Raw genomic sequence first — 15,978 nt, forward strand, 5'->3', positions numbered from 1 at the left:
AATCCCCACCCCCACCCCTCCCCGCAAACATCTCTGGCCTGCGGTGGGTGCGCGGGGGTCTGCAGAGTTCCCATCACTCACTGCACCCCCCGGTGCCGTTTTGGGGTCTATTCAGAGGCAATCGGCCACCCTGGTCCCCAAATCCTTCACAAAAGCAACCATCCCTCTTGGCCGGATCCTGCGTTGCTGCCCCCCTCGCTCCTCGAAGCCGGCGCTGAGTCGCGGAGTGAATTTTGCAGATCGGCACCGGCGTTTCCTCCCCTGCCCGCACCGCTGCCGGCAGGGATGCGACGGACGCCTGCGGCGAGCTGAACGCCCGGCAAAAGGTTTATCAGCGGATAAAGCCGATGGGCAACAATTCCATAAAACCCCGGGGAGGGTGGGGGACACCCCAGTGGGTCCCGTCGTACAGGGGAGACCCTGCACATGCAGCCGATGGATTGACGCTGTGAGCGCCGGAGCTGCCTCCTCTGGTCCCTGCTAGGAAAATGCCTGACGTCATAACAGTTTGGGGGAAAAAGGGCACATTTACGGGAATTGGTTAAAGAACACAGAGTCCTGCCTTGACTTGGCTGTGCTAATATTGAAAATAGCATTTTCTACTTTCCAGTGTGTACATAAGGGGCCCAGGAGCATCATCCAGGGCAAAAGGGCCCCGTGGAACCGCTCCGGCAGCTCCGTCTTCCCTCAGGGAAACTTGCTGGATCTAGGGGTAGGAGAGTGAGCTGGCTGCCGGTAATGATGAGGCGTCGAGGATCATTTTTGAGGATCATTTTCGGCAAGTTGGACTAATGAGGTCATTTATATGGAGGGGAGGAAGCAGAAGGTGGCGGATCCTTTGGGGAGTTCTGAGGGCAAAGATCCCAGCCGTAGCCTCCGGAGATGCTGGGAAGGGTGCTCAGCTTCTGCGCCTGTCTGTTTATCCGTCTCCCTCCTTCCTTGGTTATTTATACAGCCCTTGGGAACATCGCCGAGTCCCCCTTATCCAGATCCAAATGGATCTGAATGATCCCTGGGGAGCTGGAAGGCAAGAGCGGAGTGCGGGGCTCAGCGCCTGGAGCTGGGCATGGGGTGGGCTGTGCTGGCCGCAGGTGCCCCACGTTGGTCCTGGTTTGCGTGGTGTCCTGTGTGGGGTACAGGGGTACAGAGGCTGCCATGGGAAAACGGGCATCCTCCAACCCTGGGATGCTGCCGGGGCCTCGATATTGCCAATCCCGCGGGAGCATCAGGTCCGGGATCTGCTCCCGGGTTGGGGATCCCTATGGTGATCCCCGCGGTGTCTCTCCTGGCATCCCTCGGAGGTGGCTGCATCGCTGTCCTCCCATTCTCCCCGAGGCCGGGGGACCCCATGGCAGGTAGCAGGTCGTGATGGCCCCACGCCATCCTCCCTTCCCCCAGCCATCCCCTCTCAGATCTTTTCCAGGAGGAGTGGGAGCACTGGATGACACCGGAGCGCAGGCAGTGGGCAGTGGGCAAGCGCAGGGTCCCTGCTTTAACCCTTCCCCGCCTGCCCGAACCTCCACCGCAGCCAAAATCCCCCCAGAATAAACCCAAGCAGCCGTCCGCCCTGGTGTCCCCTTTCCAGCAATCCCCTCCCGGGGGTCGGTAGGGATAGCGGGGGGACACAAAGGAGGTGGGGATGGGCTCGTACCCCCCGCCGCATCCTCCAGCTCCGGGCAGGAGGGGGTTAGCGCGTTGCTGCAGGATGTTGCAACCTCCTATTTCCATTTGTGGCCCAGGAGAGTATCTGAGGACTTCACAGCTTCCAGCCTATGCACGCCACCCCCCGCCTTAAGCACATGGAGGTACCCTTGGTAGGGCAAACAGGCATTGAAGGGCCGGCGTTTGAGTAAGTTCAGGCCAACAACGACCAGCGAATTGCGTAAAATTAATTTCCACCCCGCTTACGATGCCGGTGGCAGGAGTGGAGGCACCTCTGCAGGGGATGTATTTTGGAGGGGTCAGCGGTTTATGTGGTGGAGGGGGGCTGGTGCCCCCTTAGCGTGTTCAGCGTCACGGATTCGGCTCTCCAAAGGCAGGCAGCGATGGCCCAGGCTCGGCCCCGTCTTTGCAAGGAGCTGGGGAAGGGAGCAGCCCCTTGCCTGGCACCCATCGCGGTGGGACCCGGCTGAAGGTGCTGCTGCAAAGGGCCGTGAGACACGGGATTGGGCATCACGTCCTTCTCCTCCTCCGCGTAAATCCCCCGAGCACCGGCACAGCCCTCGGCTGGCGGGTGTCCTTGTCCCAAAGTGCATCGCAAGGCAGGGGGTGGGAGATGCATCGCGTCGCAGAAAAGGGGCCGGAGAGCCTTTGGAGACCTCCTCTTGTTCTGCTCGAGAAAGGCAGCGTCCTGCAGGCGGAAAGCAGCGAAGCAGCGTCGTTCCCATAGCAGCGAACTCATTCAACGTGGCCTTAAAATCAAGCATTTGGCCCATGCGACCGTGCCAGCATCGCTGGTGCTGTGGGTGACACGCGATGAGTGACCTTGGCTGGGCTGGACCAACCTGGGGGACCACGATGGCACCTGAAGAGCTTCTCAGTCCCCCCGGTCTGGCTGGGGAAAGGCATCCGCCAGCCCTGGGCTTGCTCTGGCATTTTTCTCCAAGGGCTTTCGACACACCATCCCTTTTGCTCGCCATCAGGCGATCGCAGGTAGCGTAGCGTAGCTTCCCCCGGGTCCCTGGGATGATGGATGCTGCTTGGAAGCATCCTGCATTCCGGCCAGTACAGTTGGCTTGGGCCACGCTTCAGGCAAAGGAACAAAATACACCAAGAGGAGGGTAAAAAACCACGGTGGTGACAGGAGTCGGCACGGGGGGGGACATGTCACTAACGGGAGCCAGCGGTGCCGGCCAGGCTTGGTGGGCGAGAGGCTGGTGTTTGAGCCACACAGCCCATGGGACTTCCCAGCCAGGAGCTTAAAAAACTCATTAATTCAAAAGGCTAATGCTGGAAAATGAAGAATTAATTTTTTTTCCTCGCTCTTAAAAGAGTCTTCCAAGCCCACCGCCATTTGAAAATAGAGTGGGAAAAGGATCGGGTTGACTGCCTCTTAATTTTTTTATTTATTTTTTTTTCCCCGGTGTTATTTTCTTTTCGTGAAACTTTAGCCCCAGCTCCCTTTGAAAAAGAGCCGCCAAAAAAAACCAGAGCGAGTTTACGGTGGGCTCGGCACCGCCGCGGTGGCGGAGCTCCGGCGTCCCACGGCAGCGCCGTAAGAGGTGTTTATTTGCAGAAGAAGATTTTTGGAAATTTCGCGTGTCTTTCCGGATAGCCTTTGTCATGTAGTTACAGCAAAGCATTTGGGGACAACCATATATCTGGGGATAGTAAACATCAGACTCTTAAATAGCACATTATCGCGTGACTGAAAGGGACATAAACTTGTTTATAAAATTGCTAATTTTGTCTGGCACAACTGAAGGGTGTTTATCCCAGTTACCACTAGAAACTCATATAATCTCGAAGACGCTCATGCAGCTCCAGGCCCTGCGCGTTAAATCACCCGTGTGCATGACTTCAAGCCGCTCTCTCTCCACCCCCTGTGCTATTTGTGGGCAGAAAAAAACCCAAAACATTTCACAGTAGATTTTTTTTTTTTCAATTTCCCCACTTCCTTTTTTTTTTTTTTTTTTCCAAAACCTGGGGAAAACACAGCAGGAAATAAACACCCCGTAGGACTTTCTTTGCGACGTGACATCCATAGGACCACGCCGGAAGGGTTTTTTTTTTCTACCACTATCAGACTTTACGACAAAGCAGGGTGCACTTAAGCGTCGCAAGAAAAGCCAAATATCCCGAAGCTCAAACAAAACCCACGGCAGCGGATGGCATTGCCACCACAGCACCAGGGTGACATTGCCTCCGGCGTCGCAGCCTCCACCCGGTGGGGTTTGGGGCTGTTTGGGGTCCCTTGCTGGGTACGGTGGCAGGATTTGGCCCTGCTCATTCTCCTTCCCACCATGGTCCCACCACTGAGTACTGGGTGTACGGAGGTGGGAAATGCAGAGGGGATAAGGACAATGCTATTTATCATAGAATCACAGGATGGTTTGGGTGGGAAGGGACCTTGAAGATCATCTCATTCCACCCCCTGCCCTGGGCAGGGACACCTCCCACCAGCCCAGGTTGCTCCAAGCCCCGGCCAACCTGGCCTTGAACCCCTCCAGGGATGGGGCAGCCACAGCTTCTCTGGGCAACCTGGGCCAGGGGCTCACCACCCTCAGAGGGAAACATTTCTTCCTAATCTCTAACCTAAATCTCCCCTCTTCCAGTTTAAAACCCTTCCCCCTCGTCCCATGGCTCCCCTCCCTGATCCAGAGTCCCTCCCCAGCTTTCCTGGAGCCCCTTTAGGGACTGGAAGGGGCTCCAAGGTCTCCCCGGAGCCTTCTCTTCCCCAGGCTGAACCCCCCCAGCTCTCTCAGCCTGTCCCCACAGCAGAGGGGCTCCAGCCCTCCCAGCATCTCCGGGGCCTCCTCTAGACAAGGAGGAGCTTTCTCATCCCCATAACGCTCCCCGTCCTCTGTGGACATGTGAACGCTGTCCTGACCGCTCCGAGTGGCCACGTTCTTGGGCTGGGTTTGAACCAAATACACATTCTCCTGGCAGCAGGTCTCCCAGCCCACGTGGGTTTGGTTTTTAAAACCTATTTAACGTGTACAGGGGTGGAGGGGGAACCTGCTGTGGTGGGGGGGGACGGTTCAGGGGGGAAGTGGCAGGGTTGGGAGAGCGAGACCCATGGCATCTCCTGGGCGAGCGAGAGGCTGCCTCGGGGACCGGCAGCGTGGAGGATGGATGGTGTTTGTAGCAGCGCTGGCGATGCACATGACTGAGCACCCATCCCTGAGCTGTGACTCATCCCCAAACCCTGAGGTCCCAGCTGGTCCCCGTTGCACCATCCTGCCCCACCCTGGGTGTCCTTGGGGGATAAATAAGGGAGGGATGGAGAGGGTTGGGTTGCCCTGTGTGCCGTCAGCCTCTAGGTGCTGGTTTGGGTGGAGGTGGCGTGTCCCAGGAGGATTTGGGGTGCAGGGAGTGGGTGCTGCAGGATTGTGCTTTCGGTGCGCTGTGATGGGCTTGGGTTGTGCGTGCAAACAAGGTCTGGTTTCCAGAGCTTTTGAGCTGCTTGGTGCCAGCTTATCTCCCCCGGCATTAACTCGTAGCTATGAGCGTGCGGGCCAGCCCTGGCTTCCCTGGCACCGGCTGTCCCAGAGCTGGCTCTTCACGGGCTTTGGGGCACGAGCGCGTGGTTTCCACGCTAATCCCTGCTGCAGGGCACCCGCCCTGCGCCGCACACCGCGAGCTCTTGGCTGAGCATCATCTGGCTCTGCTGGTCCTTGGTGAGTGAAGCTGCTTTACACTTGCTGGTGACCACTCGGGTTGTTTTCTGTCTTGGACTCGTGTCCCTGTCGGCCTCTTCTAGGGTCTTTCCAGAGTGTCTCCTGTTAAGAGGATGAATTTTGAGGGCAGGCTTGCAGGTGGCAGCTCCTCAAGATGTGGTGGGCGGTCTTGCTGCGCCACTGCAGATACTCAGAGGGTCCCACTGCTGTCTCCGTGTTCCGGGTGTCCGTAGAGCTGAGAGATCTCAGGGGCAGCATGTCTTCACTTGAGACACCCCAGTTATACCTGTCTCTGTTAACCCAGCCCTGAGTACGGTGAGGGAACAGTTGCATCTCTCTGGGCTTTCCAGGCTGGGGGAGCGTTGCTGGGGAGCAATGCCCTGGGAAGGGAGGAGCAGAGCCCCGGCGCCTGGGTGATGGGCTGAACTGTGCACCTCCATGGGCCAGAAGGATGGGGGGAGGCCCTGGCCACCCCGTGTCCCTTACAGCCACATGTCTGCGCACCGCGGCCAAGAAAGTCCTTCCCCCTCTTCCTCAGCCCACGGGAGGTTATTTTCTGTGCAGGGATGAGGTGCCAATTCTGGATGGGGTGGCTCTCCAAGCTGTCTCAGACAGGACCCTGTCGCCCTTCCGTCTGTCCTGATTATAGAGAACGTATTACGCAGCATCTCTGGTAGCTTCCAACCCGCTCTTGTGATTTTGGAGGCTGATTCATTTGTGTGGCCTCAGAGCAGCAAAAAAAATATATCAGAGGAAACTGAATTTCTATCAAAGTGAAGGCCGTGGGCTCCTAAGCAGGGAGCTGCTCCCAGTTGCCTGCTGGGAATTGATGATGCTGAGCTGGGGAGCACTCATCCATGGGGAGAAGCTGGGGAGATGCTCATCCGTGGCGTGCCAAGGTGTCGGACATGGGCAGTGTGTCCAAAAGCAACAGCTCAAGTGTGTCACAGTAAAAACGGAGTTATCCGGCTTAGCTGGGAGTCCAAAATCTACGAAGGCAATAAATAGCAGATCAGAGCTTTGCGGAGATGTTTTAAGTGACTAATTTAATCCTAGAGTCATTAAGGTTGGGAAAGATCTTTAGGACCATTGAGTCCAACTGTTAAATTCTTAGCATGAAAGCCGATGGGGCGAGAGTCTGCCTTTAATAAGGGGTTCTGGGGGGACCCATGTCCTGGGGAGAGCTGGGGCTGAGCCCCACCGGGCGACTCATGCCAGGGGCAGCACCTGTTACTGCGCCTGAACTGCTTTTACCTATCGGAGGCGCAAAGAGTTTGATCTCGGTTATTTATAGCAGCTGCTATAAATGTGCCGGGCCGGCAGCAGAGGGGCTGTTCGCCCCGTCCCGGCGGCGGAAGGTGGCTGGTCCCAGGGGGAGCTGCTTCACTTGGGGTGGTGGGACACGGCCGTCTCCCGCCCACACGCTGGTGTGGGAACTGGGCACGCTGCGGGGGGAGAGGGGTGTTCAGCTGGATCCCCCACAGAGCCTGCATTTGGCTCTTGGCCCCTTCTCTTTTGGGAAGCAGCGGTCGACCAGAGATGCTGATGGCTCCAGGGCTGCAGTGTGTGGGACTGGGATATAGGCTTAAGTCCTGATCCTGCTCCCTGGGCTCATCCCTCTATCCCTGGGTGGCCGCGAAGGGGTCAGAGCAGGACCAGACGCTGCAAAAGACCCCCCCAAAAAAAACCAAAAAAACCCCACAAATAATTTCCAAAGGGCAACATCCCCTTTGAGGAACCCCCTGTTTAGCCTTGGGCAGAGCTGCCAGCACTTAGCATCAACCCCTGGGGCTGCCAAGGGCTGCTCCATCGGCAGCCGGACCAGCGTGGCACGGCACGGTGGCTTCAGCCCAGCCAGAGGAAGAGGGGACACAGGCCGAAAGCAAAGCCGGTGCTTCTCGCTCGAGCTCTCCTCCTGCGCTCGCTCCTGCCGGGGCAGGAATGAGCAGAGTCATGGGGCTGGAGAAACTTGACTCCTGCGGTGATCGCTGGTGGGAGCTGGCACCAGCACAGCCACCTCCGCCGGGACCGCAGCAAGCGGGGACAGGGCATTGCTGGGGGGTTTGGAGGGGCAGCACCCAGCGGGAGGCTCCGGAGAAGACCCGGACCATGCCGCACCCCATGCATTGAAGCCTCGGAGAGCAGCGTGGAAGGGGCTGGAGCCCGACGGGGCGCTGGCGTGGCCCACAGCGCGCACTTGCCCTAAAAGCTCTGCAAAACCCCATTTCCAGGGAAATTGAGCTCCTGTAAGTTCTCGGAGTCCCCAGGAGATGGGGTGGGTTGGTCCCCCCTCCATGGGTGCTGTGGGTCCTGCTTGTGCGCGCATCACTGCATCCCCCGTGGGACTGGGGGCGAGAGAGCCAGACGCAGCCCCGTGCTTTTCGGCTGGAGCTTCGAAGCCGCTGGTATCGAGGGAATGCAACGGGCAGGATTCCAGAGCCGCTCAAGTGGAGTGTGAAATGGGTGTAAATCCAGAATAACTGGATGAGAAGAAGCAACGGTGGTGCCCTGCTGACCCGCTGCCGTGGCCACTGTCCCCTCGCGGGGACGTGTGGTGGCAAAAATTTCCCTTTTTGCTTCCTTTGAGGTCCCACCTTCGGGGTGCAGCGGGCCTGGGGTGAGACGGGGCTGCGCCCCCCTGGGGCGGCTGCTCCAGGCTCTCTGTTTTGCAGCAATTTGGGCCAGAAGCTGGTTTTTAGGCAGTGCCAGACTCCACTTTGCAGTGCTGCGACTCAGTTAATCCGATTAGACAGCCCTGTTCAGCAAGGACAAAACTCTCCCGCTTCTAAAACAGGTTTAACTACAAAAAGTGGTGCTCTTGCCACTTGATTATTTTTATTTTTTTTTTTTTTTTAAAGCTTGCCCCGTTCCAAATGGCAGCAAGTTGCTGCCATCCCTCTACCAGCTGCCTTTTGATCGCGTATCAAAGCCCTGGTGCTGGAGCCACGAAGGGGCTGTTCAAACGCTGTGATGGAGATGGTTTCTGCCGGGGGGGGGCCGGTCCCTGCATCATCCCTGGGGCTGGAAACGATGAGGAGGGGTGTGTGTGTGTGAGCAGTAATACCCCCACACCGGTGTGCTGCTGCCCTTGGCAGAAGAAAATCCATTTTGCCCACCGAGAGTCAATTCGGCGGCGATAGCGAGGGAGCGCGGTGGTTTCTAAAACGCAGTTATCCTGCCCTGCTCGAAATCGATACCTCCCTTTTGCCGCTGCTTTTATCACTTGGTTTTATAATCACCATCGGAACGTGCCGATACCGTTGCGCGCCCGGAGTCGCTCTTCCCATCAGGGTTATAAATGTCCAGTTCTCCTAAATTACAAAGGGCTGAAGGTTTCCAGCTCTCAGCGCGGCAGGGCTGGGGCTGTCGGGAGTATCGATCCTAAAGCTTTTTCAGCAGCATCACGTAAAGTTTTGGTGCACAGAGGAGTCGCTGCTTGCCAGTGGGATGCCGGTTTTTGGGGAGGGGGAGGTACAGAGGTGCCTCTATCCCAGTATCCCCGCAAAGCGGGATCAAGCGGTGCGGAATATTGGGCTCGTCTCTGACACAAGCTGATGTTTGGGGGTCGAACAGGTATGGAGGGGAAGCTGAGGCAAGATTACTCAAAGAAAGAACCTCTCTGGTGTCTAGGAAGCCTTGGCCGGGGGTTTCAGCCTCCCTCAGGGCATGGCAGCTTGTTCCGCCGGGTTCAGTCACCCGTCTGGTCCCCGCTTTGTTCTCTCCAACCCTTTTTGTTGCTTTGCTGCTCAGTGGAGCCACTCTTATCTCTCCCAAATGGCCCATCCTATTCCTGTCTGGGGAGTCATCCTGATCCCTGTAACATTAGAAAGTGTCATTATTGCCTTGCTTTTTGGTTCAAGATAAGGCTTTAACCCCTTCCTCTGGGGAGCAGAGCCATCCGGCACTGCAGGTTACTCGTGTTTCCTACAGGACCGAGCTCCTCTGGCTGAGGAACCTCTTGCTTTGAGCACCCCGCGTTGCTGGCGCAAGGTGCGGGAGGAAAGCTGTCCATGCCCTGCGACATATTGCAAAGGGGAGACAGCTGGAGCGGTGCCACTGACGCCGGAGGTGTTGTGTTTTGTTGAACAACCCTGTCTAGGTTGTGAAATGGCGTGTCTAACAACAGCCACCTGGGGCCGGGGACACCAACTGCTCGGCTCATATGGTGCTCAACCTGATGGTTCTTTTTGCTGGGGGGCTGAATGGGGGTCTGAGAGGAGAAGGAGCACAGGGGGTGCTCCATCCGCAAGCGATCCATGCGTGATAACCTTTCTTGCAAGTTCAATATTTCTGCAATAGACCCGTTTGCAAAAGCCCACCGAGATCCTGCCATCACCCGGCTTCAAGGGCTGAGCAAAAAATGCCCCAAAACGGCACCGGCTGGCATTGCCTTCTCAGCCCCCCTCTCCCCAGCAGGCTGGGTGAAGGCGTCCCGGAAGCAGAATGAGAGGATGGCCGGCCTGCCGCACATCCCGGGCCCCGAGAACCTCCGCCCCTTCACCCCTGCCTCGCTGGCTGCCATCGAGCAGCGCATTGCCGAGGCAGAGGCACTCAAGCTAAAGCGGCAGCAAGTTGAGCTGCCCGAGGAAGAGGAGATCAAGCCCAGCAGCGACCTGGAAGCTGGCAAGAACCTGCCCCTCATCTATGGTGACCCACCGCCGGAGCTCATAGGGACTCCACTGGAGGACCTGGACCCTTTCTACAAGGATAAGAAGGTGAGGGACACAGCTTAGCCCATGGGTAGACTTGGCATTAGATGTAAGTCCCAAGAAAAAGACCAAAGCATGGACCATCTTCTTCTTTGCACCATGTCCCAGGCTCTCACATGAGCCCATCTTGGCGATCCACAGCCCCAGACTTCTGTGGTTGCTTCTCCAAAGCAGAGCATCTGTTCCTTAGCAAAGTCTCGAGCCTTTGGAGACCCAAAGCATGCAAAGAGGTCCTACCTCTAATGGCAGCACTTGATCCATGGGTGTTTCAGGCGTGTGCAGAAAGGCTAACCCATCTTCCTTCTCTCTTTTCTCCACAGACATTCATAGTCCTCAACAAAGGGAAGTCCATCTTCCGCTTCTCGGCAACCCCTGCCCTCTACATGCTGGGGCCCTTCCACCCCATCCGCAGAGGAGCCATCAAAGTGCTTATCCATTCATATCCTTGCCCTCTGTGGTGCTGCTCCATGGCCAGGTCAAACCCTGGTGCTCAGAGTGAGAACAGCCCTGGGAGAGGGCTGAGAGAAGTGTTTCATGATGGTGTGGAGCAAATCTTCTGGGCTGGCCGCCACTATGGTCAGGACTCACTGCCCAGCCATCCCAGTGCTTTGGTCCCTTCCCAAGGAGTAGGTGTTTGGACGCTTCAGGCACATTGGTGGCACCAAGAGCTCAGTCTTGGTTGAAGAAGGGAGGAATCAGTTTGGTTGGAGAAGGGAAGAAACCTAAGTGTTGGAGCTTCCTAGGAAGAGGCTCAAGGTCTCTGAGGACTGGAGACACTTGGAAAGGAAGGAAAATATTTACAGGTCAGAGGATCCTGTCCCGTCTGGCAAGTGGGTGAAGGAGCTTAACGGATGCTTTGGGAGAAGGAAGGCAGAGGAACCATGACATTGGAGTACAGGGGAGGAGGCAACTTTGAACTTTTGATGTGAGACAAGCAGAGATGGAAAGACAGGAAAGGACCCCAAGAGCAAAAGGAGCACTAGGATGGGTGGGAAGTGATCCCAGAATAACTCTGGTGGCAGGAGGGTTTGGTGGCCTGGAGGGAGGAGGAAAAAGGGGGGATGTTTGTGGCAGAGGGAAAGACAAGTGGGGAACGCTGTATCATGGGGTGATGGAGAGGAAGGAGCACAGGGGACAAGAAGGGAGGCAGAGCCAGCACCATAGAGACGGGGAGGGGAGCAGAAAGGGAGGGCAGGGGCCAGGACCGTGCACGGGAGCAGGGGGACTACCGGGAAAGCGTGACCACAGGACTGAGCTGGGAGAGAGCCGCAGGAGGAGTAGGCCAGGGCATGGGACCAAGGTGGGAGCCAGGACGAGAGGAGTAGGGGTGCTTGGCTTCATAACCGTGTGAAGGGGGGAATCTAGGCAACAGCCGCAGCATTTCTCCTTGACCAGGTTTTAAATTATTCAGCATGTTCATCATGATCACGATTTTAACCAACTGCGTGTTTATGACGCTGAGCAACCCCCCGGCGTGGTCCAAGAACGTGGAGTAAGTTTCTTCCTCCTGTGACCTCCCCCGGCCATGGGGGCCATCCCAGCTTGGCCGTCCTCAGGAGGGACAGGACCAAGTCTGAGAGAGGGATGTCGGGATCCAGGCACCCTTCAGAGGAGGAGAGGCATCACTGGGAGGTGCTGGTGGCCCTCTTGATCTCAGGAGGGATGTCCATGCTCTGCATTAGGCATTGCAAAGAGTGGGAGCGTTTCAGGGCTGCCCAAAATCTGGTGGGGTCCCTGTGACAGGAGACAACTGCAGAGCAGGTCGGGTCAGGTCAACAGTGATAGTCTGGAGAGGCTGAGCAGATTCTCCAGTCCAAGGAGTATGGACAACCAGCCCCAGGTGAGAGGGGAAAATCCAGCATTTTCTGCTGTGGTTCTGCACAATCAGGTCTCAGCTGGGTTTTACAGAGAACATGGTGGTGTGGGACATCAGCAGGGATCAGAGGTGTTGTAGAATAGTCACCAAAGGGATTGGTACATCAAAATGTCCCAACTTTCCTTACAAGGTGAGGTGAAAACCTCCCCCAGTGCTGAAGCACCCCAAGAACCCATCAGCCCGGGTCCCCCCAAACTCAGCTTCCCAAAATGGTCCCATGGGGGGACAAAACCTCATCGTGAGCTGGCCCTTGGACCCCGGTGAGCATCCCCTCAGTCACCGTTCCCGTTTCAGATACACCTTCACTGGGATATACACCTTCGAGTCCCTCATCAAGATACTGTCGAGAGGCTTCTGCATCGACGACTTCACATTCCTGCGTGACCCGTGGAATTGGCTGGACTTCATGGTCATCTCCATGGCGTGAGTTTGGTGGGATGGGGGGAGGACAGGAGGTCTGACCCCTGCACCCAGGGAGGGAACCCTGGGGAGGAAGGCTGAGAAACAGGAGGTGGGTGCCCGGCAAAGCCCTTGAAGCTCTTTCCTCTCCTGTCCTGCAGCTACATTACCGAGTTCGTGGACCTGGGGAACATCTCTGCTCTCAGGACCTTCCGTGTCCTCCGTGCCTTGAAAACCATCACCGTGATACCAGGTGAGACGTGAAGAAGGGGTCTCCTCTCCGTATCTTCCCCTTCCTCGAGCTCAGGTTTTCCCACGGTTCACAGCAATTCCTTGTTCTTTTGACAGCTCTAAGAGAAAACAGAGGAAATAAGGTATTCAATATTTATAAATAATTTTCCACATAATTCAGCTTTTGGGTCAGGTCCTGCTGGTTTTACATCTTGAAATTAGCTGTGCTCACTCGGTTGTTTGGCCAGGGAAAGCTCCTGGTGGGCCAGATGTGGTGTTTTTAGGGCTCCTCGGAGAGGCCTTAAGTGGACTTGTGTTTATGGGCTCGACAAACCGATACGCTTTGTTTGGTCCTTGGAGCCATAAACTCAGGTTTGTCCCCACTGCTGCTCTGGTTCTAGGGTTGAGATATTTGGTGGGTGACAGTGCAAGAGCCGGCGTGGCGAGTGTTTAACATCACCCCAAACATCCAGCCTGTGGTGTTAGCGGCCGTTTCCCAAATTTGATGCCGTTTCAATGCCCTGCTTTGGTACCACCTCGTGCAAGCTCACTGAAATGATGGGTCAGACCCCTTGAAGAAGCATGAGATTGAACTGAAAATGATGATTTCTTGTGGTGAACACGTTCTTGCGTCCCTGCGGTTTCCTGATCTTTAGGGTTCATATTTGAATGTTTCTTGCCTCTCTCAAACAGGCTAAAAATTGCATTTAGGAAAACAGAAGCTGATGCTTCTTGCTGGAATGACATCCCCCCAAGAGGCTTTGCAGAAATAGCCGTTGCAAAAATAAGCGGTTTTAGAACGGCGCTCCTCAGCAGTTTCCCAACATAGAGAAGCCCTTGGAGAACAGGGTTTTACCTAAATAGTTTGGGGAGGAGGGGGGGGGGAAACTGGCACAATGACAGGGATAAAAATCATGTGTTATCAGAGAACTGCCTCCGCGTGAGAAAGCTCTGTGCTCAGAGCTGCTTTTAAGATCAATGTCAGGATGTCCCAGCGTCACCCATCAGCCGTGTAGACCTCGGGTGACAGGAACAACATCCTCCATGTCAAAAGCTCTCCGAGGATCTGTGGGCGAGCCTTTTCTGCGGAGGGAACGGCGATGCTGGGGGGGAGAGATGAGTTAATCCTGATGCTTAATGCAGATGTCGCTTTGTCACCTTCGCTCAGACACGATGGGATTTCTCCAGCTTGAAGGGATCAGGCTGGAGGGTCCATCTGAGCTCCTGACCACCCACGGGACAGCAGCACGTTGGGGGTGTTGGACCACAGAGGCTTTTCGGGAGCTGAGAGTGGTGCTCAGCATCTTCCAGCTGGGCTGGCAAACAGCTTTTCCATGTGCCACAGCAAAGTGGTCTACCCTAGTGGTTTGGGCCAAAAAAAAAAAAGGACAGATTTTGGCATTTGGGCAAAACTTAAAGCCAAAAGTAATTGATGGCTGCCAGGCTGGGGTGGGCTTTGGCTTGTGACACCCAGCTTAAGGTTGGCATGGGGAGGCTGGGCTGGCACTGGTGTGAGGGTGACAATTTTGGGGGAAGGGTTTATGCTGCCCAGGAACATGGGGCACAGTGCTGGGGGTCTGAGGACATGGGGTGAATTTGGTGATACCACATGTCCCCAGCAGATCCAGCACCTTTTGGGAACACCAGAGCACGTTCTCCACAAATAGCAAACAAGGGATTAGCTCAGTAGTAACACCTCCCCCCTAGGGCTGAAGACGATTGTTGGGGCTCTGATCCAGTCGGTGAAGAAGCTCTCGGACGTCATGATCCTCACCGTCTTCTGCCTGAGCGTGTTCGCCCTCGTTGGTCTCCAGCTCTTCATGGGGAACCTCCGGCAGAAGTGCGTGCGGTGGCCCCCCCTCAATGACACCCTGCTGGGGGACTTAGGGCTGGACAACGACACGTTGGCCAACGAAACGCTCTACGGCAACTTCACCGACGGCATCACCAGCAACTTCACCAGCAACTTCACCAGCAACAGCACCTTCGATTTCGAGGCCTACATCAATGATGAAGGTAAACGCTCATGCATGCCCTTCTCCATTGACCCGTCGCTCTGGTTTGCTCCTCAGTTTCTTTGGTCTTCTTCCCTGTCAGACCAGCATGGTGTGCTTCCATGGATCTTTCTGTTGAGGTGCTTTGCAGGGAGAGATGTGACCGGTGGGTGAAAAAAGGGTCGTGCATGCTCACAGCGTGGACAGACGGGATCAAATCCTCCTTGCCAGGGAAATGCAGTCCACCTGGGCAAGCTAAACTCCTCCAGAAAGGTTTCACCATTGGGAGACCTGGGCAAACCAGTGTCTCCATCTCTTCCCACTTGCTAGTGGGAAGAGATGCTTTTGTGCTGGACGCTGGTGAGCAGCTGCTCCATCTGGCTGGTCGCAGCAGGGAGACCAAACCCTCCAGGAGCAGATGGGACTTTGGGTGGAAAACCAGAGGGAAGGATGCAGGCATGACACTTCTCACCCACTTTCACTGTTCCATCATAGCTAGGTCCTACCCCAAGTACCGTGGTGTCTAGGGAGCATTGCATGCAAGCACGCAACACCGTGACAGCAGAGAGGAGGGGAAGGAGGGAGAGATGGGGTCAAGCACAGGTCCTCAGACAGGTCTCCAAGTTTGCTGCTTTCCAACCCCTTCTTTGTAACAAGTTTGGTCCAAAAAAGTGTGGTGGGTTTTTTGTTCTTCTTTGGTTTGTTGTTTGTTTGTTTTTTTTTTTTAAACTCCATGAAAATGTAAAAATCTCAGAAAACCTGCCTGGCAGAGCTGCGCAGTGGCAGGATGCTCCGCGGGGACGTTTCACGTCTCATTTAGGGCACTGAGCAGAGCTCAGCAGAAGGTCGGGTTACGTCTCGGCTGAGCTGCTTTGCCCGACTGTACGAGTAGCTCTGGCATTAATTACAGGAAGGCTTCTTGGTAGGGGTGCAAATTCAATATATAGGATCTAACGAGTGCAGCGCAAATAGCAACAGCACCCTGCGGCCATGCATTCAGGTTAACAGCTATTGGGGCCGGGCCAAAAAAACATGTCGCCCGGAGTTTCACAAGCAGGGCGTCTCCTCCACGAGCCCACGTCGGTTAAATAAAAGCCTGGTGGCAAGAAGCCAGGCGGAGCCGGGGATGCTTTGAGGGAGCTCCAGAAATGCCTGCGTGGCTCCCGGAAGGGCTGTGATGCCCAGGATGGGGGTCCAGCTGCCCTCTGCCATGTCCTGGGGCGGGTGTCTCCAGGTGCTCGTCTGTGTGTCCCTGGGGGCAGGTGATCGGTGGTGCCGCTTCTTGGCAGCTCCTGCTGCTCCAATTCTGTGCTCGAGATGTAAGGAGGAGCTTTAAGGACCCCCGGTCTGTGAGTGGGGTGGATTTCCCCACCCCAGGTGGGGACTCCCCCACCCAGGTAGGAGCTGGTTGGGATGGGAGCAGCAGGAGG

The 15,978-nt window shown here is 56.1% G+C and overlaps 1 protein-coding gene across 2 annotated transcripts in view; it reads left to right on the forward strand.

The window, feature by feature from the left end:
* Positions 1-648: 648 nt before the first annotated feature.
* Positions 649-15,978, forward strand: part of SCN4A (sodium voltage-gated channel alpha subunit 4) — a 44,732-nt gene continuing 29,402 nt past the window's right edge. The window contains exons 1-7 of one of the 2 annotated variants that reach the window (XM_063354491.1): positions 649-778; positions 9,756-10,054; positions 10,369-10,487; positions 11,451-11,540; positions 12,219-12,347; positions 12,485-12,576; positions 14,262-14,570. In XM_063354491.1, coding sequence (XP_063210561.1) covers positions 739-778; positions 9,756-10,054; positions 10,369-10,487; positions 11,451-11,540; positions 12,219-12,347; positions 12,485-12,576; positions 14,262-14,570 — 1,078 coding nt within the window. In that variant the 5' untranslated portion in view covers positions 649-738. Of the gene's footprint in view, positions 779-9,755; positions 10,055-10,368; positions 10,488-11,423; positions 11,541-12,218; positions 12,348-12,484; positions 12,577-14,261; positions 14,571-15,978 lie in introns of those variants that run through there. The other variant, XM_063354489.1, reaches the window with a different exon arrangement.

The sequence above is a fragment of the Chroicocephalus ridibundus genome, chromosome 17 (assembly GCF_963924245.1).
Source record: "Chroicocephalus ridibundus chromosome 17, bChrRid1.1, whole genome shotgun sequence".
Classification (NCBI taxonomy): domain Eukaryota; kingdom Metazoa; phylum Chordata; class Aves; order Charadriiformes; family Laridae; genus Chroicocephalus; species Chroicocephalus ridibundus.